This window comes from Platichthys flesus, chromosome 6 (assembly GCF_949316205.1).
Source record: "Platichthys flesus chromosome 6, fPlaFle2.1, whole genome shotgun sequence".
NCBI lineage: Eukaryota > Metazoa > Chordata > Actinopteri > Pleuronectiformes > Pleuronectidae > Platichthys > Platichthys flesus.
The window spans coordinates 3,476,379-3,502,152 of record NC_084950.1 but is presented as its reverse complement, the minus strand read 5'-3'; the positions used below and the strand labels follow the sequence as shown (position 1 = coordinate 3,502,152).

The window sequence follows — 25,774 nt, the reverse complement described above, 5'->3', positions numbered from 1 at the left end:
AGATTTTAAAATGGTTAAATTTAAATGTTAAATAAACAAATAAAGAAATTGGGGACATGGGCTGGTATGTATGCACAGTAACTGTTTAAGGACTGTTTCAATATATGTCCACTAAACTCCTATCCGCACCCTATTTGGCATCACTCCCGTATATAGCTTCAGCTGTGTAAGCAAGTCAGTTCCAATATAAAGGGTCCAACAAGACACAGCAGCGTGGTAGCAGACCCCAGAAGACTCCTGCTTGAGGTAGACTCATCTTCAGTCAGTTAGACAGCATTTAAATATTTACGGACAATGTCTTTAAAATACTGATTAATCAGTAGTGGTTGTTTAACAAATGTAGGTTTAACACTATCATCATTAACTGAAAATGTGTTCCATGATTTCAACAGGATTGTGGAATATAACCGATCTTGAAAGAGAGAGGGTCAGGTAAAGAAAACCATTTTTTAATGAACTTTTAACTTATTTCATGCAAAAGATTTATTTAAGTTTTCCAGTTTTTGTTCAGAGATTTGTAAAGGTTATAGTTACTCAGATTAATATTAACTAAACACAGGCCAAGTCACTTGTGGGGATGGACAGACATTGATTAAATAAAGATAGGTTAATTAAGAGGTTCAATGCAGTTTTTTAGTCAGTTCAGTTACATCAGCTGAAGATAAGAGGTTTGACACAGATAAATAACATTACTCTTATTTGCTGTTCTCTCACAGAAGTAAACTGTCACCATGAGTACGGACGCGGAGATGGCCATTTATGGCAAAGCAGCCATATACCTGCGTAAGCCAGAAAGGGAGAGAATTGAGGCTCAAAGCGCACCTTTCGATGCCAAGACTGCCTGCTATGTGGCCGATGTCAAAGAGCTGTACTTGAAGGGAACAATCGTGAAGAAAGATGGTGGCAAAGTCACTGTCAAAGTCCTGGACACTCAGGAGGTTTGTATCATAAAATAAGACTCAGTTGAAAGTAGAGTGTGTTCTCAGTTGTAAATGTAACCAATGTCCTGCTGCAGGAGAAGGTATATAAAGAAGATGATGTCCATCCAATGAACCCTCCCAAGTACGACAAAATTGAGGACATGGCCATGATGACCCATCTCAATGAAGCCTCTGTCCTGTATAACCTCAAAGAGCGTTATGCAGCATGGATGATCTACGTAAGACTATCTTTCAAGTGCAATAAGTTATATTGAAATCAAGAACTAAACATGGAGTTAACTGTTTATCTCTATGTACACTTTCAGACCTACTCTGGGTTGTTCTGTGCCACTGTTAACCCTTACAAATGGCTCCCAGTGTACGATCCTGATGTTGTAAGTGCCTACAGAGGCAAGAAGCGTATGGAGGCTCCACCCCACATCTTCTCCGTCTCTGACAACGCTTATCAGAACATGCTCACTGGTATGTCCTTATTGTAGAATTTATATACAGTATACAGAATGATGTTTCACTGAAAGAAATGTGTTTAATTCATTTGGTTTCTATGTTCACAGATAGGGAGAACCAGTCTGTCTTGATCACGTAAGTTCATATCTGTTGACTTATTGTTAAACTCAAATATGTTGAGCAAATTCTTATAAGTCTGTGTTCATACCCAGTGGAGAATCTGGTGCTGGAAAGACTGTGAACACGAAACGTGTCATCCAGTACTTCGCCACAATCGCAGTGGCAGGAGGAGAAAAGAAGAAGGATACAAGCAAGATTCAGGTATGTTGTGATGACCTCATTGAGTCCAAGTAAACTAGAGTATATTTCGTGAAAGAAGGTTATTTTCTAATTTAATTTTGAAACTTGGATTATAGGGGTCACTGGAGGATCAGATTATTGCAGCCAATCCCCTGCTGGAGGCCTACGGTAATGCCAAAACTGTGAGGAATGACAACTCTTCTCGCTTTGTAAGTATGGGGTTATTTTGTACAAGACTAAATTATTTTTAGACATTGGTTATGTGTGGAGATTACAACCATTTCTATCTTCTAAACAGGGTAAATTCATCAGAATCCATTTCGGCACAACTGGCAAACTGGCCAGTGCTGACATTGAGACATGTAAGTAACAATCCTCATAGCAAGTGCAGATTACTGAAATTCAGGACTGACCAGGTTAGGACTAATGATTAACATTTGTAGATCTGCTGGAGAAGTCAAGAGTGACATATCAGCTTGAACAAGAGAGAGGCTACCACATCTTCTACCAGATGATGACAAACCACATACCGGGGCTAGTTGGTAAACAGATTAAGCTATTGCATGATTTTAAACATATGCTGATTTTTTGGGGGGAAAAACTGTTTTTAATCTTCATTACATTTTTTAATCTTCAGAGGCGGCACTCATCACAACCAACCCCTACGACTTCCCCTTGATCAGCATGGGTCAGATCACTGTGGCCAGCATTGATGACAAAGTTGAGCTGGAAGCCACTGATGTGAGTGATCAAGGTTTTAATATTTAACATATTGCATATATCTGATGTTTATGATATCCAAAGTGTTCTTATGAATGTACATTTCCAAATTGGAGATGTTTTGTAAAATTTGTATCTTCTGAACACAGAATGCTATTGATATCCTGGGCTTCAATAGTGAGGAGAAGATGACCATCTACAAGTTTACTGGTGCTGTGATCCACCATGGTAACATGAAGTTCAAGCAGAAGCAGCGTGAGGAGCAGGCTGAACCTGATGGCACAGAAGGTGACTATTTGAAATCATATCAAAGTGAACAGCAGAAGTTCTAAATCACACAGGTTTTGCTTTGTCATGAACACACAAATATACACAATACTACATAACAAATACTGAAACCATTTTCAGATGCTGACAAGGTTGCTTACCTGCTGGGTCTGAACTCCGCTGACATGCTGAAGGGTCTGTGCTATCCCAGAGTGAAGGTCGGAAATGAGTATGTCACCAAGGGACAGACTGTACCTCAGGTAAACATAAATAATTCATTTCTAATATCATAGTGAATATTTTTTTTTAATGATGACACATATATATATACTAATGGCATGGTGGAACATTCACTGAGGCCAAAGGCAATAGTGAACAGGGGGTGTTTGGGCAGTTTTTTTAAGCTATTCAGAGATTTAAAGAGATAGAGATTTAGTGGGTGTGTTATTTTTTTATTGACTATTAATTGCAAAAATACAGTAGCCTACAGATTTTTCCATTCTTCTTCAGGTGAACAACTCAGTGACTGCCCTGGCCAAGTCCATCTATGAGAGGATGTTCTTGTGGATGGTCATCCGTATCAACCAGATGTTGGACACTAAGCAGCAAAGGAATTACTATATTGGTGTCCTGGATATCGCCGGCTTTGAAATCTTTGATGTAATCTTAATACACTTCAACTCATTATTAAAATAAGACAAATCCTTTCCTGTTGTCTATGAGCATCAGGCTGACTATTTGTCACCTCACAGTTCAACACCTTGGAGCAGCTCTGCATCAATTTCACCAATGAGAAACTGCAACAGTTCTTCAACCACACCATGTTCGTCCTGGAGCAAGAGGAGTACAAGAAGGAGGGTATTATCTGGGAGTTCATTGACTTCGGTATGGACTTGGCCGCCTGCATTGAGCTGATTGAAAGGGTAAACACCATTTCTTTGATTCTATTGTATGAAATTCTCCTTCAAAAACACCAGTCATGATATACTTTATCTCTCTGTACTTTCATCTAGCCCATGGGCATCTTCTCCATCCTTGAAGAGGAGTGCATGTTCCCTAAGGCTGATGACACATCCTTCAAGAATAAGCTCTATGATCAGCATCTTGGCAAGAACAAAGCATTTGAGAAGCCAAAACCTGCAAAGGGCAAGGCTGAGGCCCACTTCTCCCTGGTGCACTATGCTGGTACAGTGGACTACAATATCTGTGGCTGGCTGGACAAGAACAAGGACCCACTGAATGAGTCTGTTCTGCAGCTGTACCAGAAGTCATCAGTGAAACTGCTGGCTGGCCTGTATCCCCCTGTTGTTGAGGGTATGATACACAATTAACTGGTCCATTAAGACTCATTTTTATATTGTATTACACTTTTGTAATGTAGTAATTTGTCTCTGTATGTATTCACTTTCTCACAAAATAACTCTACTTGAAATGATCAACAGAGGCTGGAAAGAAGGGAGGCAAGAAGAAGGGAGGCTCTATGCAGACTGTGTCTTCACAGTTTAGGGTAAGCTTTGGCATTGTAAACCACGAAATAACATCACACATTACGTTATACACAAACTACCTAACTAACTCTTTTGCATCTACAGGAAAACTTGGGCAAGCTGATGACTAACTTGAGGAGCACCCACCCTCACTTTGTGCGCTGTCTGATTCCCAATGAGTCAAAGACTCCAGGTAAGATTTGAACTCTTTGGGGAATGGCATGTTTTTTTGTTAGTATGGTTTCAGTTCAGTGCTGGTTCAATGAGGAGTATAACTATTCTCAAAAGTAATAATGAAATCTCTTATGAAATAGGACTGATGGAGAACTTCCTGGTCATCCACCAGCTGAGGTGTAACGGTGTGCTGGAGGGTATCAGAATCTGCAGGAAAGGTTTCCCCAGCAGAATCCAATATGGTGACTTCAAGCAGAGGTACCAATGAATATATTTATCACATCCAAAAATGTTGTCACAAACTCCAAAAAATACTTACAGAGACCAATATCTTCTTTATTAAAAGGTACAAGGTATTGAATGCCAGTGTCATTCCTGAGGGCCAGTTCATTGACAACAAGAAGGCTTCAGAAAAGCTGCTCGGATCAATTGATGTTGATCATGACCAGTACAGATTTGGACACACAAAGGTAAACACCACGTTTCCTTTTTTTATTGTTGGTAAAATAACAAAGGAGGTTGATTTTTGTCATTAATTTTGTTTGTATGACAGCCAACAGGGGTCATACAAGCTGATTTGTCTGATAATCAGCATTGTACCTCAAGGTTTATCAAATGTTTGAAGTGATTTGGTGTAAAATTAGACCCTGTACTTGGAGCAATTACTCATCAATGGAATAGTTTTAAAGCATCTATCTTATGTGTACATTTATGAAGCATTTCTGCCTTGTGAGTCTTTAACAATTTAGGATACCTCAAGGTTCACTTATATTTTCTATTTATTCAGGTGTTCTTCAAGGCTGGTCTGCTGGGTACCCTTGAGGAGATGAGAGATGAAAAGCTTGCATCTCTGGTCACAATGACTCAGGCTCTGTGCCGTGCTTACCTCATGAGAAAGGAGTTTGTGAAGATGACGGAGAGGAGGCAAGTTGAAAACAAAACATTTTGGCCAAAAAGACATGGGGTGAAAAATCTGCAAAAATTCTCATTACAACAATTTCTCCTTCCCAGGGAAGCCATCTACTCCATCCAGTACAACGTGCGCTCATTCATGAATGTCAAACATTGGCCATGGATGAAGGTTTACTACAAGATCAAGCCTCTGCTGAAGAGTGCTGAAACTGAGAAGGAGCTGTCTCAGATGAAGGAAAACTATGAAAAGATGACAACTGACTTGGCTACTGCCCTGGCCAAGAAGAAGGAACTAGAGGAGAAGATGGTGTCTCTTCTGCAAGAGAAGAACGATCTTCAGCTCCAAGTGGCATCCGTAAGTAAATCTCAGATTGTACCTGCAATTGTTCATGTTGTGTAGGTCAAATAATGATGGGCTCACACTTGATGTGTTCATGCAATGACACAGGAAAGTGATAATCTGTCAGATGCTGAGGAAAGATGTGAGGGACTTATCAAGAGCAAGATTCAGCTGGAGGCCAAACTCAAAGAAACAACTGAGAGACTTGAGGATGAAGAGGAAATGAATGCTGAGCTTACTGCTAAAAAGAGAAAGCTGGAAGATGAATGTTCTGAGCTCAAGAAGGATATTGACGACCTGGAGCTTACATTGGCCAAGGTGGAGAAGGAGAAACATGCCACTGAAAACAAGGTTTGTAAATATGGAAATTGTAAGCATATCAAGTAAATTCATGTTTACTATGTGTTTAATAACATTTTACTTGCAAACATAGGTTAAGAACCTGACAGAGGAGATGGCCTCTCAAGATGAGAGTATTGCTAAGCTGACTAAGGAGAAGAAAGCCCTTCAGGAGGCTCATCAACAGACTCTTGATGACCTGCAGGCTGAGGAAGATAAAGTCAACACTCTGACCAAGGCCAAGACAAAGCTTGAGCAGCAAGTCGATGATGTTAGTTTACAATTCACTTAGGTTGACAAAACAAGATTCTTTAGCATTATATTCACAATCTCAATGTCTCAATGTTCAGCTGGAGGGTTCTCTGGAACAAGAGAAGAAACTGCGTATGGACCTTGAGAGAGCCAAGAGGAAGCTCGAGGGAGATCTGAAACTGGCCCAGGAATCCATCATGGATCTTGAGAATGACAAGCAGCAGTCTGATGAGAAAATGAAAAAGTATCCAAATTTTGTTTCCCTCCCTATTATAAAATAACCATCATGTTTTTGGTCATGTTCAATAGCATGAATGAACTCTTACTGTGAACTTTGTCGCTCTCACAGGAAAGACTTTGAAATCAGCCAACTCCTGAGCAAGATTGAGGATGAGCAGTCTATGGGATCTCAGCTTCAGAAGAAGATCAAGGAGCTTCAGGTATCAACATATTGCTTTAAACCAAACACAAAATGCTGTCAGGTTTTTGTGTTTCACATTTAATTTTCACTAAACAACGAAAAACACATAATTAAAACAGGCCCGTATTGAGGAACTGGAGGAGGAGATTGAGGCTGAGCGTGCTGCTCGTGCCAAGGTTGAGAAGCAGAGGGCTGACCTCTCCAGGGAACTTGAGGAGATCAGTGAGAGACTAGAGGAGGCTGGAGGTGCCACTGCTGCTCAGATTGAGATGAGCAAGAAGCGGGAAGCTGAGTTCCAGAAGCTCCGTCGTGACCTTGAGGAGTCCACTCTGCAGCATGAAGCCACTGCTTCCGCTCTTCGCAAGAAGCAGGCTGACAGCGTTGCTGAGCTGGGAGAGCAGATCGATAACCTCCAGCGTGTCAAGCAGAAGCTTGAAAAGGAAAAGAGTGAATACAAAATGGAGATTGATGACCTCTCCAGCAACATGGAGGCTGTTGCCAAAGCAAAGGTACAAAATACATGAAATATTAGAGTATTAAATGCCTTTTTTATACATTGAAAAAACAATAAATGGCATATTTTGTTAAAATTTTACCTTTTTTCTTTTCATTTTTTACTCAGGGAAATCTGGAAAAGATGTGCCGTACTCTTGAGGACCAATTTAGTGAACTGAAGACCAAGAATGATGAAACTGTTCGTCAAGCGAATGACTTGGGTGCACAGAAAGCCCGTCTCCTGACAGAAAATGGTATGCAAATGACAGAGATCTTCAGTTTGAGAATGATCAAACAGAAACTGAAAAGAAACTAATGTTTTTTATTTTCACACAAGGTGAGTTTGGCCGTCAAATTGAAGAGAAAGAGGCTCTTGTGTCCCAGCTGACCAGAGGCAAACAGGCCTTCACTCAACAGATTGAAGAGCTGAAGAGACAGATTGAAGAGGAGGTTAAGGTAAGAAAACTCTCAGTGTGTCCTTGCCTAGTTGAATAAGATTTAAAAGTTCTACACATTCAATAATATTTCTTATCCTAGGCCAAGAACGCTCTTGCCCATGGACTGCAATCAGCCCGCCATGACTGTGACCTGCTGAGGGAACAGTTTGAGGAGGAGCAGGAGGCCAAGGCTGAGCTGCAGCGTGGAATGTCCAAGGCCAACAGTGAGGTGGCTCAGTGGAGAACTAAGTATGAAACTGATGCTATTCAGCGCACTGAGGAGCTTGAGGAGTCCAAGTGAGTAACATTCAAACTTATAAATTACCCGATTTTTTCTTTGAATAGATTTTGTACATTTAGCTGTGAAACATTACTTTAGTGTCTTTATTTAATTTGATACATGTAAGATTATCTGTAAAAGTTTACAAGATAAACAATTTGTTTCAAAGGAAAAAGCTGGCTCAGCGTCTGCAGGAGGCTGAGGAGCAGATTGAGGCTGTGAACTCCAAGTGTGCTTCTCTGGAGAAAACCAAACAGAGGCTGCAGAGTGAGGTGGAGGACCTCATGATTGATGTGGAGAGGGCTAATGGGCTGGCTGCTAACCTGGACAAGAAGCAGAGGAACTTCGACAAGGTGGCCAATTCACACAATGTTTTTTTTACTTGTCTTTATATTGCTGAATATCTATCTGAACACAATAAATGTGTAGGTGTTGGCAGACTGGAAGCAGAAGTATGAGGAGGGTCAGTCAGAGCTTGAGGGAGCTCTGAAGGAGGCTCGTTCTCTCGGCACTGAGCTGTTCAAGATGAAGAACTCTTATGAGGAAGCTCTAGATCAGCTGGAGACCATGAAGCGTGAAAACAAGAACCTGCAACGTGAGTTCCCACCTGACATCGAGAATAATGTATTCACATTTGTTTCTTCTTGTTCCTACCTGATTGTCTTTAATTATCATCAACACATTTTGTGCCAGTGTTTCTATTTTACATTTCAGGCTTGACGATATATAATATGTTTCTTTCTGCAGAGGAGATCTCTGATCTGACTGAACAGATTGGTGAGACTGGCAAGAGCATCCATGAGCTGGAGAAGTCCAAGAAGCAGGTGGAGACAGAGAAATCTGAGATCCAGACAGCTCTTGAGGAGGCTGAGGTATGTTTGTTTTATCCAGGGAGATTTTCTGAGGAGAAAAATATAACAGATCTAGGACAATGTAGTATATTGGTCTGAAATACCTGACGGTAAGGACAAAAATCTAACTCTATGATGTCATCAGGGAACTCTGGAACACGAAGAGTCTAAGATCTTGCGTGTTCAGCTGGAGCTCAACCAGATCAAGGGTGAGGTGGACAGGAAGCTGGCAGAAAAAGATGAGGAGATGGAGCAGATCAAGAGAAACAGCCAGAGGGTGATTGACTCTATGCAGAGCACTCTGGATTCTGAGGTCAGGAGCAGGAACGATGCCCTGAGAATCAAGAAGAAGATGGAAGGAGACCTGAATGAGATGGAGATTCAGCTCAGCCATGCCAATCGCCAGTCGGCTGAGTCCCAGAAGCAGCTGAGGAATGTGCAGGCACAGCTGAAGGTATTGTCAGAAATACTGCTGTTGTACAAACTACAGTATAGTGAGTGCACCTATATTTCATTTTGAGTTTCATTCGTATAATTTCCTGCTATGATTTCACTAGGATGCTCAACTCCACCTTGATGATGCTGTTAGAGCCGCGGACGACCTTAAGGAACAAGCTGCTATGGTGGATCGCAGGAACGGTCTGATGGTGGCTGAAATTGAGGAACTTAGAGTGGCTCTGGAACAGACAGAGAGAGGTCGCAAAGTCGCTGAACAGGAGCTGGTGGATGCCAGTGAGCGTGTTGGACTTCTGCACTCTCAGGTGAACAAATATACAGTACTTAAATATATAAAACCAATGAAACGTTAAACAACATGAAATGTTGATTACTTAAGTTAATTTTAATTGTTTTCATCCTTTAGAACACAAGCCTTCTGAACACCAAGAAGAAGCTTGAGGCTGACCTGGTCCAGGTCCAGAGTGAAGTTGATGACACTGTTCAGGAAGCAAGGAATGCAGAGGAGAAGGCTAAGAAAGCCATCACTGATGTACGATTAAGTTTTTACTTATTATCAATACTTTCTACTTATCGTTTTTTTTACATTTCTAAACCAAATATTGTGTTTTCCAGGCTGCGATGATGGCTGAGGAGCTGAAGAAGGAGCAGGATACTAGCTCTCACCTGGAGAGGATGAAGAAGAACCTGGAGGTTGCTGTTAAGGACCTGCAGCACCGCCTGGATGAGGCTGAGAACCTGGCCATGAAGGGTGGCAAGAAGCAGCTCCAGAAACTGGAGTCTAGGGTAAGAGAATCATGTTATAATTATACACGTATAAAAAAAGTTTTAAAATACATCAAAACACTTGTAACGTAAACTGTGAATGCATTTGTCTTTTTTTCAAAAGGTGCGTGAGCTTGAGTCAGAGATTGAAGCTGAGCAGAGACGTGGAGCAGATGCTATTAAGGGTGTCCGCAAGTACGAGAGGAGAGTGAAGGAGCTCACCTACCAGGTAGAGTCACTTTGACATTTTATGTGTTTAGTACAACACAAGCAAATGTAATAATATACTTCCCTTTAAAACATGCAAATCTATGTATTTTCAACTACAGACTGAGGAGGACAAGAAAAACGTTTCCAGGCTGCAGGATCTGGTTGACAAGTTGCAGCTCAAGGTGAAGGCCTACAAGAGGCAGTCTGAGGAAGCGGTAAGGACATAACATACATTTTTAAACAATGACAACTCAATACGACATCATATCTCATGTGCAGTATATCTGCTGGTCATTTAACCATTTGCCCTGTTTTGTCTTCCAGGAGGAGCAGGCCAATGTCCACCTGTCCAAGTGCAGGAAGGTCCAGCATGAGCTGGAGGAGGCTGAGGAGCGTGCTGACATTGCAGAGTCCCAGGTCAACAAACTGAGAGCCAAGACCCGTGACTCCGGAAAGGTAAATCTACATTTCTGTGTGGTAAACAAATACAAATTGGAAATTATTGTGGCAGAAAATCAATGCAGGTGAAATTGTTTGAAAGGAACCTGATCAATCCTTTTTGTTTCTTGGTGTTTTTTAGGGTAAAGAGGCAGCTGAATAAAGCTCATCGGCTGATCACCTGTTTCAAATCATATAATATGAGGTGAAATATGCTGTTAAAATAAACTGTATTTTTGCTCTGAAATTGACGTCTCTAATTTTACTTTCATCTTCCTGTTTCTTCTGAGAAACATTTTGTCCGTCCCCTCTTTTAAAGACTCTTCCTGGGTCTTACCATCTCCATCAGATAAGATACTGTTTCAGGTAGTTTTTCTTTACCTTTATCATTCAGGCACAATTTTCCAAATCAACTTTTGCCTGCATGTCATGATGTTATCAGCAACCCTCTTGTTGCAGAACACCCGCTCTATCCCCTAGGCCACGCTCTCCCCTTACAATTTACCTTACTAGTAGTGAGACTGTTTGAACTCACGGTAGCTACGGATTATTTTACCCATGGCAACCAGGCTAACTATGCTGTACATATGAATAAGGAAGATGGTGGAAGATGATTATGATGAAATTAAACACCAGCAGCATTGGACGCGCTTTGAAAACAGCCAGACCATAGTTTTCGATATAGAATCAACAGTGTCTCCTCCTATTCCACCCTTAAGACGTTAAATATTGGATGTTAAATATAAAATTAAACAAGTATTTTCAAGAATAATAATACATTGTAGTACCACCGTTAAGTTATTTCACATTACGATACTGTAATATCTTCACATGTCTCACCTTTTCTGGACGAGGTAAAAACAACAGAACAACACGTTGAAAACAGCCACACCATAGTTTCCAATGTAAAATCAGCAGTGTCTTGTCCTATTCCACCCCAAAGATTAGCCAATCCCAACTAACGCCTCCTTAAAACAACAGTCTACACGTTATATTATATAGCATGATCTATTATATATTTAAACATCAAGCTCGCCACCTAGCTTAAATTGAAAAAATGGATAACTGCATTTATAAGCCACTAAGCTTAGTCATAGTTAGAAATGATTAAATGTATGAAGCCTACTAGCATTTATACAAATATATCAAATAGCACGTTGAGCTTAGCGATACTACACCAAAGTCTGGAGCCTTGTTGGTCATTTGACTCCTTCAAGGTCAAATTGTGATTTGTATCGAGCTGTTGTGGTTCCAGCTCGACAGGAACCAAAAAAGCAAGTGGTCCTATATATCGCCCTCTAGTGTTTACACACAAACCTAATATGAATCTTTGCTTCAGTGTCGAAGCTACATCTTCATCTATTTGTGACGTCACTATTAAAGCATTACAAGAACAATCCAATAATTGCTTTTGATCAACACAGAAGTTTATGGATCATGGAATTCCGATTTATATCGCTAAACTAAACTTGTTTTGTTTTTAAAAAAAAATTTCACATGGTAAAAAAAAAGGATATTTTAAGCACAATATCAAATACTGTGTCATTTGATCTATGTGTCTGAGATTCAATGCAAAATTCCAGTAATTTTATTGGTTTAAAAAAGCACGACAAGAAAACAAAAAGCTATAAATGCCTGCTATTGGATAATTATGTCCCTGCTGTTCGTGCTGTGTGCTCCTGATCCTGCCAACATGAGTCGTAGTTTAACAAATGGCTGGAGACAGCAGGTCTGGCTGAGTTCCTGAAGCCCCTCCACCTGCAGGACGGTGACCACCAAACGGGACTGTGGCTGGTCGTAGCACAGGGAGAACCGAAGAGATCCATCCACCTGGTGCAAGAACATGTTTTAGGGAATATACATCCAGCACCTTGTGTTGATTCTGTTTAACATCTGCTGTTTCCTCAGCGCTTCATCTTTGTTAATCTTAACAGAAGTAGATTAAAGGGAGGTTCTCAAACACAAATTCTGAATAGTTCTCAAACAAATATTGGATTGATTTACATGAAACTTTGATAATTTGTAGGTATGAGCTGGGATGCAGACGAGGGCATGAAGTGTCCTGTTTATCAATATTGAGCTTAATATCTGCATGTTTCTTCAAAGAATGTGTAGAAAAGATTCCTCTTAATCTTCTAGCACCACCATGAGGTTGACATTAATGCTTAAGAGTGAATATTACTATTATTATTCTTAGTCTCAATCTCCACAATTTGTATTGAGTGCTTGTTGCTTCTGTCCGGCCGTAGCTTTAATATGCCAAGATGCAGATGTAAATATTTATCCCTGCTGTTTCAAATGTCTCACTATGATGTATTGTTGATGTTTTTATTGATACAAAAGGGATTTGACCATATGTGGTCACTGCTGGCTGCACAGGATAATAAAAGATATATTTATACTTGAAGTTATTTGGTGGATTGTCATGAAATTTGCTACAAATGTTCAAGTTTTCTAGAAGATATTTCTTGTCTGATTGGAATTATAGAGCCCAACTTTAACAGCTTGACTCTACAAACTGCAAAAGAGTCCCTTAAAACAGAGTGAGGAGGAAATAGGTTGAAATACTATTTAGGAAGCACACAAACCATTTAACGTCCGGCTTCATCCTCAATTGTTAATTTAAGAAAAGTGTATGAGGCTTTAGATTAAGAGGTGAATCGACAAAAAATGTCTGTCTGTTACCTGTTTAACGTTGAGCTCTCGTCTCCCTCTGCCTCGCTGGATCCGGAGGCCTGAGGCAAACAACGACACTGCCTTTGAACCTCAGTGCTGACGTCCTCCACCTGGAGGGGCCGCAGACACATATCATCAGTGGTGTTATTATCCACTGCAGCGCCCCCTGCTGTAATGTGACTTCACAAGTCACATTTCTCCTGTGTTTGAACAAGTCTGCTCATTAATCTCTTTTCACATAAACATGGTTTCCTATTTGAGGCATCTAGCCACCGATAAAATGTTAGATTTTTACGGAATGAACAATTCAGAAACTTTCTACATAAGAAATATAATTATTCTCTTAATTTAAGTTCTATATATTTGGGTGTATTTGTGTTTTCTTTTGTGCTATAGTTATTTATAATAATTCATTGCAGCAAATATAGATTCCAATAGTGACCTTGAGTTAAATAAAAAAAAAAGTCAATGCTCTCAGGATCTCAAAGTATTTCTGCAGTTTGAGCTACTCAAATGTGCGTTGATTATGGGTTTTTATTTGATATACTATTATAGTTGTGGAACTACAACTTGTAAAAATGCAGACACAGACATTCAATTTTTGGTTATTGTCATTAATATACCAATCAAACATTGATGGGATTTGTTTGCCCATCATTTTTTGACAAGCATCCACGTTGTAGTTATGCTTTTAAATACACCAATTACAGATTAGGATCAAATTACGATATTGACAATTAATAACACTTGGCTTCCTTCCAACCAAAAGGGTAACACTCAGGACTGGTTGAACTCAAACTCTTAAAAAGGCAGAAAATAGATAGGAAGCCCATAAAGATGCTTTAGGTTGTCACGCTTGTAAACCTGATTGAAATCAGAGCCTGTGAATGAAGCTGTATTGATTGAAATTAAAGAATATCTGCTCCTTCATTTGTGCGTAAGAGGGTAAATGGGGTAAACAGATCTTGCAGGCTGTGACATTCCCTGTTGACTCAGTGGTAATAACATCCAAGGCGGCCACTGGGACATGATTGGAGGGAACATTATACTTTCTATAAATAAAACATGCTATACAACTATAGCTCATATAATTAGAGATACCAATGCATCATGTGCAACTATGCCCCTATGTATTTCCTTGGATTGACAAGAAAAGATTTCAAGATTGATACATTTAGATAAAATGTTAAATAAACAAATGAAGAAATTGGGGACTTTAGATTAGATTTCTTTGTTTATCCACACAATGGGGAAATTCACTTGTTACAGCAATAATAGAAAAACAGAATTAAAGTAACAGTGCCGAAGCACAATAAAAAAAAAAGATCACAATATGTACACTATGTATGCTCAATAACTGTTTAAGGACTGTTTCAATATATGTCCACTAAACTCCTATCCACACCCTATTTGGCATCAGTCCCGTATATAGCTTCAGCTGTGTATGCAAGTCAGTTCCAATATAAAGGGTCCAACAAGACACAGCAGCGTGGTAGCAGACCCCAGAAGACTCCTGCTTGAGGTAGACTCATCTTCAGTCAGTTAGACAGCATTTAAATATTTAAGGAAATTGTTTTTAAAATACTGATTAATCAGTAGTGGTTGTTTAACAAATGTAGGTTTAACACTATCATCATTAACTGAAAATGTGTTCGATGATTTCAACAGGATTGTGGAATATAACCGATCTTGAAAGAGAGAGGGTCAGGTAAAGGCAACTGTTTTTTTTATGAACTTTTAACTTATTTCACGCAAAAGATTTATTCACGTTTTCAAGTTTTTGTTCAGAGAGTTGTATAGGTTATAGTTATTCAGACCAATATTAACTAAACACAGGCCAAGTCACTTGTGGGGATGGACAGACATTGATTAAATAAAGATAGGTTAATTAAGAGGTTCAATGCAGTTTTTTAGTCAGTTCAGTTACATCAGCTGAAGATAAGAGGTTTGACACAGATAAATAACATTACTCTTATTTGCTGTTCTCTCACAGACATAACCCGCCACCATGAGTACGGACGCGGAGATGGCCATTTATGGCAAAGCAGCCATATACCTGCGTAAGCCAGAGAGGGAGAGAATTGAGGCTCAAAACGCACCTTTTGATGCCAAGACTGCCTGCTATGTGGCCGATGCCAAAGAGCTGTACTTGAAGGGAACAATTGTGAAGAAAGATGGTGGCAAAGTCACCGTCAAACTCCTGGAGTCACAGGAGGTTTGTATCATAAAATAAGACTCAGCTGAAAGTAGAGTGTGTTCTCAGTTGTAAATGTAACCAATGTCCTGCTGCAGGAGAAGGTGTATAAAGAAGACGATGTCCATCCAATGAACCCTCCCAAGTACGACAAAATTGAGGACATGGCCATGATGACCCATCTCAATGAAGCCTCTGTCCTGTATAACCTCAAAGAGCGTTATGCAGCATGGATGATCTACGTAAGACAATCTTTAAAGTGCAATAAGTTATATTGAAATCAAAAACTAAACATGGAGTTAACTGTTTATCTCTATGTACACTTTCAGACCTACTCTGGGTTGTTCTGTGCCACTGTTAACCCTTACAAATGGCTCCCAGTGTACGATCCTGATGTTGTAAGTGCCTACAGAGGCAAGAAGCGTATGGAGGCTCCACCCCACATCTTCTCCGTCTCTGACAACGCTTATCAGAACATGCTCACTGGTATGTCCTTATTGTAGAATTTATATACAGTATACAGAATGATGTTTCACTGAAAGAAATGTGTTTAATTCATTTGGTTTCTATGTTCACAGATAGGGAGAACCAGTCTGTCTTGATCACGTAAGTTCATATCTGTTGACTTATTTTTAAACTCAAATATGTTGAGCAAATTCTTATAAGTCTGTGTTCATACCCAGTGGAGAATCTGGTGCTGGAAAGACTGTGAACACGAAACGTGTCATCCAGTACTTCGCCACAATCGCAGTGGCAGGAGGAGAAAAGAAGAAGGATACAAGCAAGATTCAGGTATGTTGTGATGACCTCATTGAGTCCAAGTAAACTAGAGTATATGTCTTGAAAGAAGGTTATTTCTAATTTAATTCCAAACTTGGATTATAGGGGTCACTGGAGGATCAGATTATTGCAGCCAATCCCCTGCTGGAGGCCTACGGTAATGCCAAAACTGTGAGGAATGACAACTCTTCTCGCTTTGTAAGTATGGGGCTATTTTGTACAAGACTAAATTATTTTTAGACATTGGTTATGTGGGGAGATTACAACCATTTCTATCTTCTAAACAGGGTAAATTCATCAGAATCCATTTCGGCACAACTGGCAAACTGGCCAGTGCTGACATTGAGACATGTAAGTAATAATCCTCATAGCAAGTGCAGATTACTGAAATTCAGGACTGACCAGGTTGTGACTAATGATTAACATTTGTAGATCTGCTGGAGAAGTCAAGAGTGACATACCAGCTTGAACAAGAGAGAGGCTACCACATCTTCTACCAGATGATGACAAACCACATACCGGGGCTAGTTGGTAAACTGATTAAGCTATTGCATGATTTTAAACATATGCTGATTTTTTGGGGGGAAAAACTGTTTTTAATCTTCATTACATTTTTTAATATTCAGAGGCGGCACTCATCACAACCAACCCCTACGACTTCCCCTTGATCAGCATGGGTCAGATCACTGTGGCCAGCATTGATGACAAAGTTGAGCTGGAAGCCACTGATGTGAGTGATCAAGGTTTTAATATTCAACATATTGCATATATCTGATGTTAATGATATCCAAAGTGATCTTATGAATGAACATTTCCAAATTGGAGATGTTTTGTAAAATGTTTATCTTCTGAACACAGAATGCTATTGATATCCTGGGCTTCAATAGTGAGGAGAAGATGACCATCTACAAGTTTACTGGTGCTGTGATCCACCATGGTAACATGAAGTTCAAGCAAAAGCAGCGTGAGGAGCAGGCTGAACCTGATGGCACAGAAGGTGACTATTTGAAATCATATCAAAGTGAACAGCAGAAGTTCTAAATCACACAGGTTTTGTTTTGTCATGAACACACAAATATACACAATACTACATAACAAATACTGAAACCATTTTCAGATGCTGACAAGGTTGCTTACCTGCTGGGTCTGAACTCCGCTGACATGCTGAAGGGTCTGTGCTATCCCAGAGTGAAGGTTGGAAATGAGTATGTCACCAAGGGACAGACTGTACCTCAGGTAAACATAAAGAATTCATTTCTAATATCACAGTGAATATTTTTTTTTTAATGATGACACACATATATATACTAATGGCACGGTGGAGCATTCACTGAGGCCAAAGGCAATAGTGAACAGGGGGTGTTTGGGCAATTTTTTTAAGCTGTCCAGAGATTTAAAGAGATAGAGTACTGGGTGTGTTATTTTTTATTGACTATTAATTGCAAAAATACAGTAGCACAGCATTTTAAAAAACAAATATACAGTAGCCTACAGAATTTATTTTTTCCATTCTTCTTCAGGTGAACAACTCAGTGACTGCCCTGGCCAAGTCGATCTATGAGAGGATGTTCTTGTGGATGGTCATCCGTATCAACCAGATGTTGGACACTAAGCAGCAAAGGAATTACTATATTGGTGTCCTGGATATCGCCGGCTTTGAAATCTTTGATGTAATCTTAATACACTTCAACTCATTATTAAAATAAGACAAATCCTTTCCTGTTGTCTATGAGCATCAGGCTGACTATTTGTCACCTCACAGTTCAACACCTTGGAGCAGCTCTGCATCAACTTCACCAATGAGAAACTGCAACAGTTCTTCAACCACACCATGTTCGTCCTGGAGCAAGAGGAGTACAAGAAGGAGGGTATTATCTGGGAGTTCATTGACTTCGGTATGGACTTGGCCGCCTGCATTGAGCTGATTGAAAAGGTAAACACCAATTTTATGATTCTATTGTATGAAATTCTCCTTCAAAAACACCAGTCATGATATACTTTATCTCTCTGTACTTTCATCTAGCCCATGGGCATCTTCTCCATCCTTGAAGAGGAGTGCATGTTCCCTAAGGCTGATGACACATCCTTCAAGAATAAGCTCTATGATCAGCATCTTGGCAAGAACAAAGCATTTGAGAAGCCAAAACCTGCAAAGGGCAAGGCTGAGGCCCACTTCTCCCTGGTGCACTATGCTGGTACAGTGGACTACAATATCTGTGGCTGGCTGGACAAGAACAAGGACCCACTGAATGAGTCTGTTCTGCAGCTGTACCAGAAGTCATCAGTGAAACTGTTGGCTGGCCTGTATCCACCTGTTGTTGAGGGTATGATACACAATTAACTGGTCCATTAAGACTCATTTTTATATTGTATTACACTTTTGTAATGTAGTAATTTGTCTCTGTATGTATTCACTTTCTCACAAAATAACTCTACTTGAAATGATCAACAGAGGCTGGAAAGAAGGGAGGCAAGAAGAAGGGAGGCTCTATGCAGACTGTGTCTTCACAGTTTAGGGTAAGCTTTGGCATTGTAAACCACGAAATAACATCACACATTACGTTATACACAAACTACCTAACTAACTCTTTTGCATCTACAGGAAAACTTGGGCAAGCTGATGACTAACTTGAGGAGCACCCATCCTCACTTTGTGCGCTGTCTGATTCCCAATGAGTCAAAGACTCCAGGTAAGATTTGAACTCTTTGGGGAATGGCATGTTTTTTTGTTAGTATGGTTTCAGTTCAGTGCTGGTTCAATGAGGAGTATAACTATTCACAAAAGTAATAATTAAATCTCTTATGAAATAGGACTGATGGAGAACTTCCTGGTCATCCACCAGCTGAGGTGTAACGGTGTGCTGGAGGGTATCAGAATCTGCAGGAAAGGTTTCCCCAGCAGAATCCAATATGGTGACTTCAAGCAGAGGTACCAATGAATATATTTATCACATCCAAAAATGTTGTCACAAACTCCAAAAAATACTTACAGAGACCAATATCTTCTTTATTAAAAGGTACAAGGTATTGAATGCCAGTGTCATTCCTGAGGGCCAGTTCATTGACAACAAGAAGGCTTCAGAAAAGCTGCTCGGATCAATTGATGTTGATCATGACCAGTACAGATTTGGACACACAAAGGTAAGCACCACGTTTGCTTTTTTTATTGTTGGTAAAATAACAAAGGAGGTTTAATTTCTCATTCATTTTGTTTGTTTTTCTGATTATCAGCAATGTACCTCAAGGTTTATTAAATGTTCGAATTAAGTTGGTGTAAAATTAGACCATGCACCTGGAGCAATTACTCATCAATGGAATAGTTTCAAAGCATCTATCTTATGTGTACATATATGAAGCATTTTTTCCTTGTGAGTCTTTTAACAATTTAGGATACCTGAAGGTTCATTTAGATTTTCTATTTATTCAGGTGTTCTTCAAGGCTGGTCTGCTGGGTACCCTTGAGGAGATGAGAGATGAAAAGCTTGCAGCTCTGGTCACAATGACTCAGGCTCTGTGCCGTGCTTACCTCATGAGAAAGGAGTTTGTGAAGATGACGGAGAGGAGGCATGTTGAAAACAAAACATTTGGGCCAAAAAGACATGGGGTGAAAAATCTGCAAAAATTCTCATGACAACAATTTCTCCCTCACAGGGAAGCCATCTACTCCATCCAGTACAACGTGCGCTCATTCATGAATGTCAAACATTGGCCATGGATGAAGGTTTACTACAAGATCAAGCCTCTGCTGAAGAGTGCTGAAACTGAGAAGGAGCTGTCTCAGATGAAGGAAAACTATGAAAAGATGACAACTGACTTGGCTACTGCCCTGGCCAAGAAGAAGGAACTAGAGGAGAAGATGGTGTCTCTTCTGCAAGAGAAGAACGATCTGCTGCTCCAAGTGGCATCCGTAAGTAAATCTCAGACGGTACATGCAATTGTTCATGTTTTGTAGTTCAAATAATGATGGGCTCACACTTGATGTGTTCGTAAAATGACACAGGAAAGTGATAATCTGTCAGATGCTGAGGAAAGATGTGAGGGACTTATCAAGAGCAAGATTCAGCTGGAGGCCAAACTCAAAGAAACAACTGAGAGACTTGAGGATGAAGAGGAAATGAATGCTGAGCTTACTGCTAAAAAGAGAAAGCTGGAAGATGAATGTTCTGAGCTCAAGAAGGATATTGACGACCTGGAGCTTACATTGGCCAAGGTGGAGAAGGAGAAACATGCCACTGAGAACAAGGTTTGTAAATATGAAAATGTTAAGCGTATCAAGTTAATTCATGGTTACTCTATGTTTAATAACATTTTACTTTCAAACATAGGTTAAGAACCTGACTGAGGAGATGGCCTCGCAAGATGAGAGCATTGCTAAGCTGACTAAGGAGAAGAAAGCCCTTCAGGAGGCTCATCAACAGACTCTTGATGACCTGCAGGCTGAGGAAGACAAAGTCAACACTCTGACCAAGGCCAAGACAAAGCTTGAGCAGCAAGTCGATGACGTAAGTTTACAATTCACTTAGGTTGACAAAACAAGATTCTTTAGCATTATATTCACAATCTCAATGTCTCAATGTTCAGCTGGAGGGTTCTCTGGAACAAGAGAAGAAACTGCGTATGGACCTTGAGAGAGCCAAGAGGAAGCTCGAGGGAGATCTGAAACTGGCCCAGGAATCCATCATGGATCTTGAGAATGACAAGCAGCAGTCTGATGAGAAAATGAAAAAGTATCCAAATTTTGTTTCCCTCCCTATTACAAATAACCATCATGTTTTTGGTCATGTTTAATAGCATGAATGAACTCTTACTATGAACTTTGTCACTCTCACAGGAAAGACTTTGAAATCAGCCAACTCCTGAGCAAGATTGAGGATGAGCAGTCTATGGGATCTCAGCTTCAGAAGAAGATCAAGGAGCTTCAGGTATCAACATATTGCTTTAAACCAAACACAAGAGGCTTTCAGGTTTTTTTGTTTCACATTTAATGTTCACTAAACAATAAAACACATACTTGAAACAGGCCCGTATTGAGGAACTGGAGGAGGAGATTGAGGCTGAGCGTGCTGCTCGTGCCAAGGTTGAGAAGCAGAGGGCTGACCTCTCCAGGGAACTTGAGGAGATCAGTGAGAGACTAGAGGAGGCTGGAGGTGCCACTGCTGCTCAGATTGAGATGAACAAGAAGCGGGAAGCTGAGTTCCAGAAGCTCCGTCGTGACCTTGAGGAGTCCACTCTGCAGCATGAAGCCACTGCTTCCGCTCTTCGCAAGAAGCAGGCTGACAGCGTTGCTGAGCTGGGAGAGCAGATCGATAACCTCCAGCGTGTCAAGCAGAAGCTTGAAAAGGAAAAGAGTGAATACAAAATGGAGATTGATGACCTGTCCAGCAACATGGAGGCTGTTGCCAAAGCAAAGGTACAAAATATATGAAATATTTGAGTATTAAATGCATTTTTTTATACATTAAAAAACAATAAATTAAATAATAGTGTTAAAAATTAAATCTTTGTTTTCTGTTCATCTTTTAATAAGGGAAATCTGGAAAAGATGTGCCGTACTCTTGAGGACCAATTTAGTGAACTGAAGACCAAGAATGATGAAACTGTTCGTCAAGCGAATGACTTGGGTGCACAGAAAGCCCGTCTCCTGACAGAAAATGGTATGCAAATGACAGCGATCTTCAGTGTGAGACAAAGCAAATAGAAACTGAAAAGAAACTAATGTTTTTTATTTTCACACAAGGTGAGTTTGGCCGTCAAATTGAAGAGAAAGAGGCTCTTGTGTCCCAGCTGACCAGAGGCAAACAGGCCTTCACTCAACAGATTGAAGAGCTGAAGAGACAGATTGAAGAGGAGGTTAAGGTAAGAAAACTCTCAGTGTGTCCTTGCCTAGTTGAATAAGATTTAAAAGTTCTACACATTCAATAATATTTCTTATCCTAGGCCAAGAACGCTCTTGCCCATGGACTGCAATCAGCCCGCCATGACTGTGACCTGCTGAGGGAACAGTTTGAGGAGGAGCAGGAGGCCAAGGCTGAGCTGCAGCGTGGAATGTCCAAGGCCAACAGTGAGGTGGCTCAGTGGAGAACTAAGTATGAAACTGATGCTATTCAGCGCACTGAGGAGCTTGAGGAGTCCAAGTGAGTAACATTCAAACTTATAAATTACCCGATTTTTTCTTTGAATAGATTTTGTACATTTAGCTGTGAAACATTACTTTAGTGTCTTTATTTAATTTGATACATGTAAGATTATCTGTAAAAGTTTACAAGATAAACAATTTGTTTCAAAGGAAAAAGCTGGCTCAGCGTCTGCAGGAGGCTGAGGAGCAGATTGAGGCTGTGAACTCCAAGTCTGCTTCTCTGGAGAAAACCAAACAGAGGCTGCAGAGTGAGGTGGAGGACCTCATGATTGATGTGGAGAGGGCTAATGGGCTGGCTGCTAACCTGGACAAGAAGCAGAGGAACTTCGACAAGGTGGCCAATTCATACAATGTTTTTTTTACTTGTCTTTATATTGCTGAATATCTATCTGAACACAATAAATTGTGTTATTAAGGTGTTGGCAGACTGGAAGCAGAAGTATGAGGAGGGTCAGTCAGAGCTTGAGGGAGCGCTGAAGGAGGCTCGTTCTCTCGGCACTGAGCTTTTCAAGATGAAGAACTCTTATGAGGAAGCTCTGGATCAGCTGGAGACCATGAAGCGTGAAAACAAGAACCTGCAACGTGAGTTCCCACCTGATATCAAGAATAATGTATTCATATTTATTTTCATTATATCTATATTTATTCGTGTTTTAGTTCCTACCTGATTGTCTTATATTATATAATTTTTATTATATTATAATCAAAACATTTTGTGTTAGTGTTCATATTTTACATTTCAGGCTTGACGTTTTATAATATGTTTCTTTCTGCAGAGGAGATCTCTGATCTGACTGAACAGATTGGTGAGACTGGCAAGAGCATCCATGAGCTGGAGAAGTCCAAGAAGCAGGTGGAGACAGAGAAATCTGAGATCCAGACAGCTCTTGAGGAGGCTGAGGTATGTTTGTTTTATCCAGGGAGATTTTCTGAGCAGAAAAATATAACAGAACTAGGACAATGCAGTATATTGGGCTGAAAGCCCTGACGGTAAGGACTACCGAAAATCTAACTCTATGATGTCATAAGGGAACTCTGGAACACGAAGAGTCTAAGATCCTGCGTGTTCAGCTGGAGCTCAACCAGATAAAGGGTGAGGTGGACAGGAAGCTGGCAGAAAAAGATGAGGAGATGGAGCAGATCAAGAGAAACAGCCAGAGGGTGATTGACTCTATGCAGAGCACTCTGGATTCTGAGGTCAGGAGCAGAAACGATGCCCTGAGAATCAAGAAGAAGATGGAGGGAGATCTGAATGAGATGGAGATTCAGCTCAGCCATGCCAATCGCCAGTCGGCTGAGTCCCAGAAGCAGCTGAGGAATGTGCAGGCACAGCTGAAGGTATTGTCAGAAATACTGCTGTTGTACAAACTACAGTATAGTGACTACATTTTGAGATTCATTCGTGTAATTTCCTGCTATCATTTGAATAGGATGCTCAACTCCACCTTGATGATGCTGTTAGAGCCGCGGACGACCTTAAGGAACAAGCTGCTATGGTGGATCGCAGGAACGGTCTGATGGTGGCTGAAATTGAGGAACTTAGAGTGGCTCTGGAACAGACAGAGAGAGGTCGCAAAGTCGCTGAACAGGAGCTGGTGGATGCCAGTGAGCGTGTTGGACTGCTGCACTCTCAGGTGAACAAATATACAGTACTTCGATATATAAAACCAATGAAACGTTAAACTACATGAAATGTTGATTACTTAAGAAACATTATTTTTTCATCCTTTAGAACACAAGCCTTCTGAACACCAAGAAGAAGCTTGAGGCTGACCTGGTCCAGGTCCAGAGTGAAGTTGATGACACTGTTCAGGAAGCAAGGAATGCAGAGGATAAGGCTAAGAAAGCCATCACTGATGTACGATTAAGTTTTTACTTATTATCAATACTTTCTACTTATCGTTTTTTGACATATCTAAATCAAATATTGTGTTTTCCAGGCTGCGATGATGGCTGAGGAGCTGAAGAAGGAGCAGGATACTAGCTCTCACCTGGAGAGGATGAAGAAGAACCTGGAGGTTGCTATTAAGGACCTGCAGCACCGCCTGGATGAGGCTGAGAACCTGGCCATGAAGGGTGGCAAGAAGCAGCTCCAGAAACTGGAGTCTAGGGTAAGAGAATCATGCTATAATTATACACGTATAAAAAAAGTTAAAAAAAACCCATCAAAACGCTTGTAATGTAAACTGAGAATGCATTTTTCTTTTTTTCAAAAGGTGCGTGAGCTTGAGTCAGAGATTGAAGCTGAGCAGAGACGTGGAGCAGATGCTGTTAAGGGTGTCCGCAAGTACGAGAGGAGAGTGAAGGAGCTCACCTACCAGGTAGAGTCACTTTGACATTTTATGTGTTTAGTACAAAAAAAACAAATGTAATAATATATTCCACTTTAAAACATGCAAATCTATATATTTTCAACTACAGACTGAGGAGGACAAGAAAAACGTTTCCAGGCTGCAGGATCTGGTTGACAAGTTGCAGCTCAAGGTGAAGACCTACAAGAGGCAGGCTGAGGAAGCGGTAAGGGCAAAACATACATTTTTAAACAATTTCAACTCAATACGACATCATATCTCATGTGCAGTATTTCTGCTGGTCATTTAACCATTTGCCCTGTTTTGTCTTCCAGGAGGAGCAGGCCAATGTCCACCTGTCCAAGTGCAGGAAGGTCCAGCATGAGCTGGAGGAGGCTGAGGAGCGTGCTGACATTGCAGAGTCCCAGGTCAACAAACTGAGAGCCAAGACCCGTGACTCCGGAAAGGTAAATCTACAATTCTTTGTGGTAAACAAATACAAATTGGAAATTATTGTGGCAGAAAATCAATGCAGGTTAAATTGTTTGAAAGGAACCTGATCAATACTTTTTGTTTCTTGGTGTTTTTTAGGGTAAAGAGGCAGCTGAATAAAGCTCATCGGCTGATCGCCTGTTTCAAATCATATAATATGAGGTGAAATATGCTGTTAAAATAAACTGTATTTTTTGCTCTGAAATTGACGTCTCTAATTTTACTTTCATCTTCCTGTTTCTTCTGAGAAACATTTTGTCCGTCCCCTCTTTTAAAGTCTCTTCCTGGGTCTTACCATCTCCATCAGATAAGATAAACTGTTTCAGGTAGTTTTTCTTTACCTTTAGCATGTCGTGATGTTATCAGGTTTTACCTTACTTATTTTACCCGTGGCAACCAGGCTAACTATGCTGTACATATGAATAAGGAAGATGGTGGAAGATGATTGTGATGAAATTAAACACCAGCAGCATTGGACGCGCTTTGAAAATAGCCACACTAGAGTTTTTCAATATACAATCAACAGTGTCTCCTCCTATTCCAGGATTAATAAAATCCGGATGTTGAATTGGAAATTAAACAAGTCATTTCAAGAATAACAATAATTTGTAGTACCACGGTTAAGTTATTTGGCATTACGATTCTGTAATATATTCAGATGTCTCACCTTGTC

General features: G+C 40.3%; 1 protein-coding gene and 1 pseudogene across 1 annotated transcript; both read left to right on the top strand.

Moving 5' to 3' along the window:
* The first annotated feature begins 731 nt into the window (after positions 1-731).
* On the top strand, positions 732-10,695 carry LOC133955020 (myosin heavy chain, fast skeletal muscle-like). Its single transcript, XM_062389658.1, has 39 exons — positions 732-938; positions 1,016-1,159; positions 1,247-1,403; positions 1,496-1,523; positions 1,601-1,709; positions 1,805-1,897; positions 1,987-2,050; positions 2,132-2,230; positions 2,326-2,429; positions 2,558-2,696; positions 2,817-2,935; positions 3,186-3,335; positions 3,428-3,598; positions 3,689-3,989; positions 4,118-4,182; positions 4,268-4,355; positions 4,477-4,594; positions 4,683-4,806; positions 5,124-5,260; positions 5,348-5,603; positions 5,697-5,939; positions 6,022-6,198; positions 6,278-6,423; positions 6,529-6,619; positions 6,720-7,109; positions 7,223-7,349; positions 7,433-7,551; positions 7,633-7,829; positions 7,982-8,165; positions 8,242-8,407; positions 8,560-8,684; positions 8,809-9,117; positions 9,221-9,424; positions 9,526-9,651; positions 9,735-9,905; positions 10,009-10,113; positions 10,214-10,309; positions 10,419-10,571; positions 10,675-10,695. The coding sequence occupies exons 1-39, from the start codon at positions 732-734 to the stop codon at positions 10,693-10,695; spliced, it is 5,823 nt and encodes a 1,940-aa protein (XP_062245642.1).
* Positions 10,696-15,199: 4,504 nt separating this feature from the next.
* Positions 15,200-25,221, top strand: LOC133955019 (myosin heavy chain, fast skeletal muscle-like; annotated as a pseudogene).
* Positions 25,222-25,774: the final 553 nt, after the last annotated feature.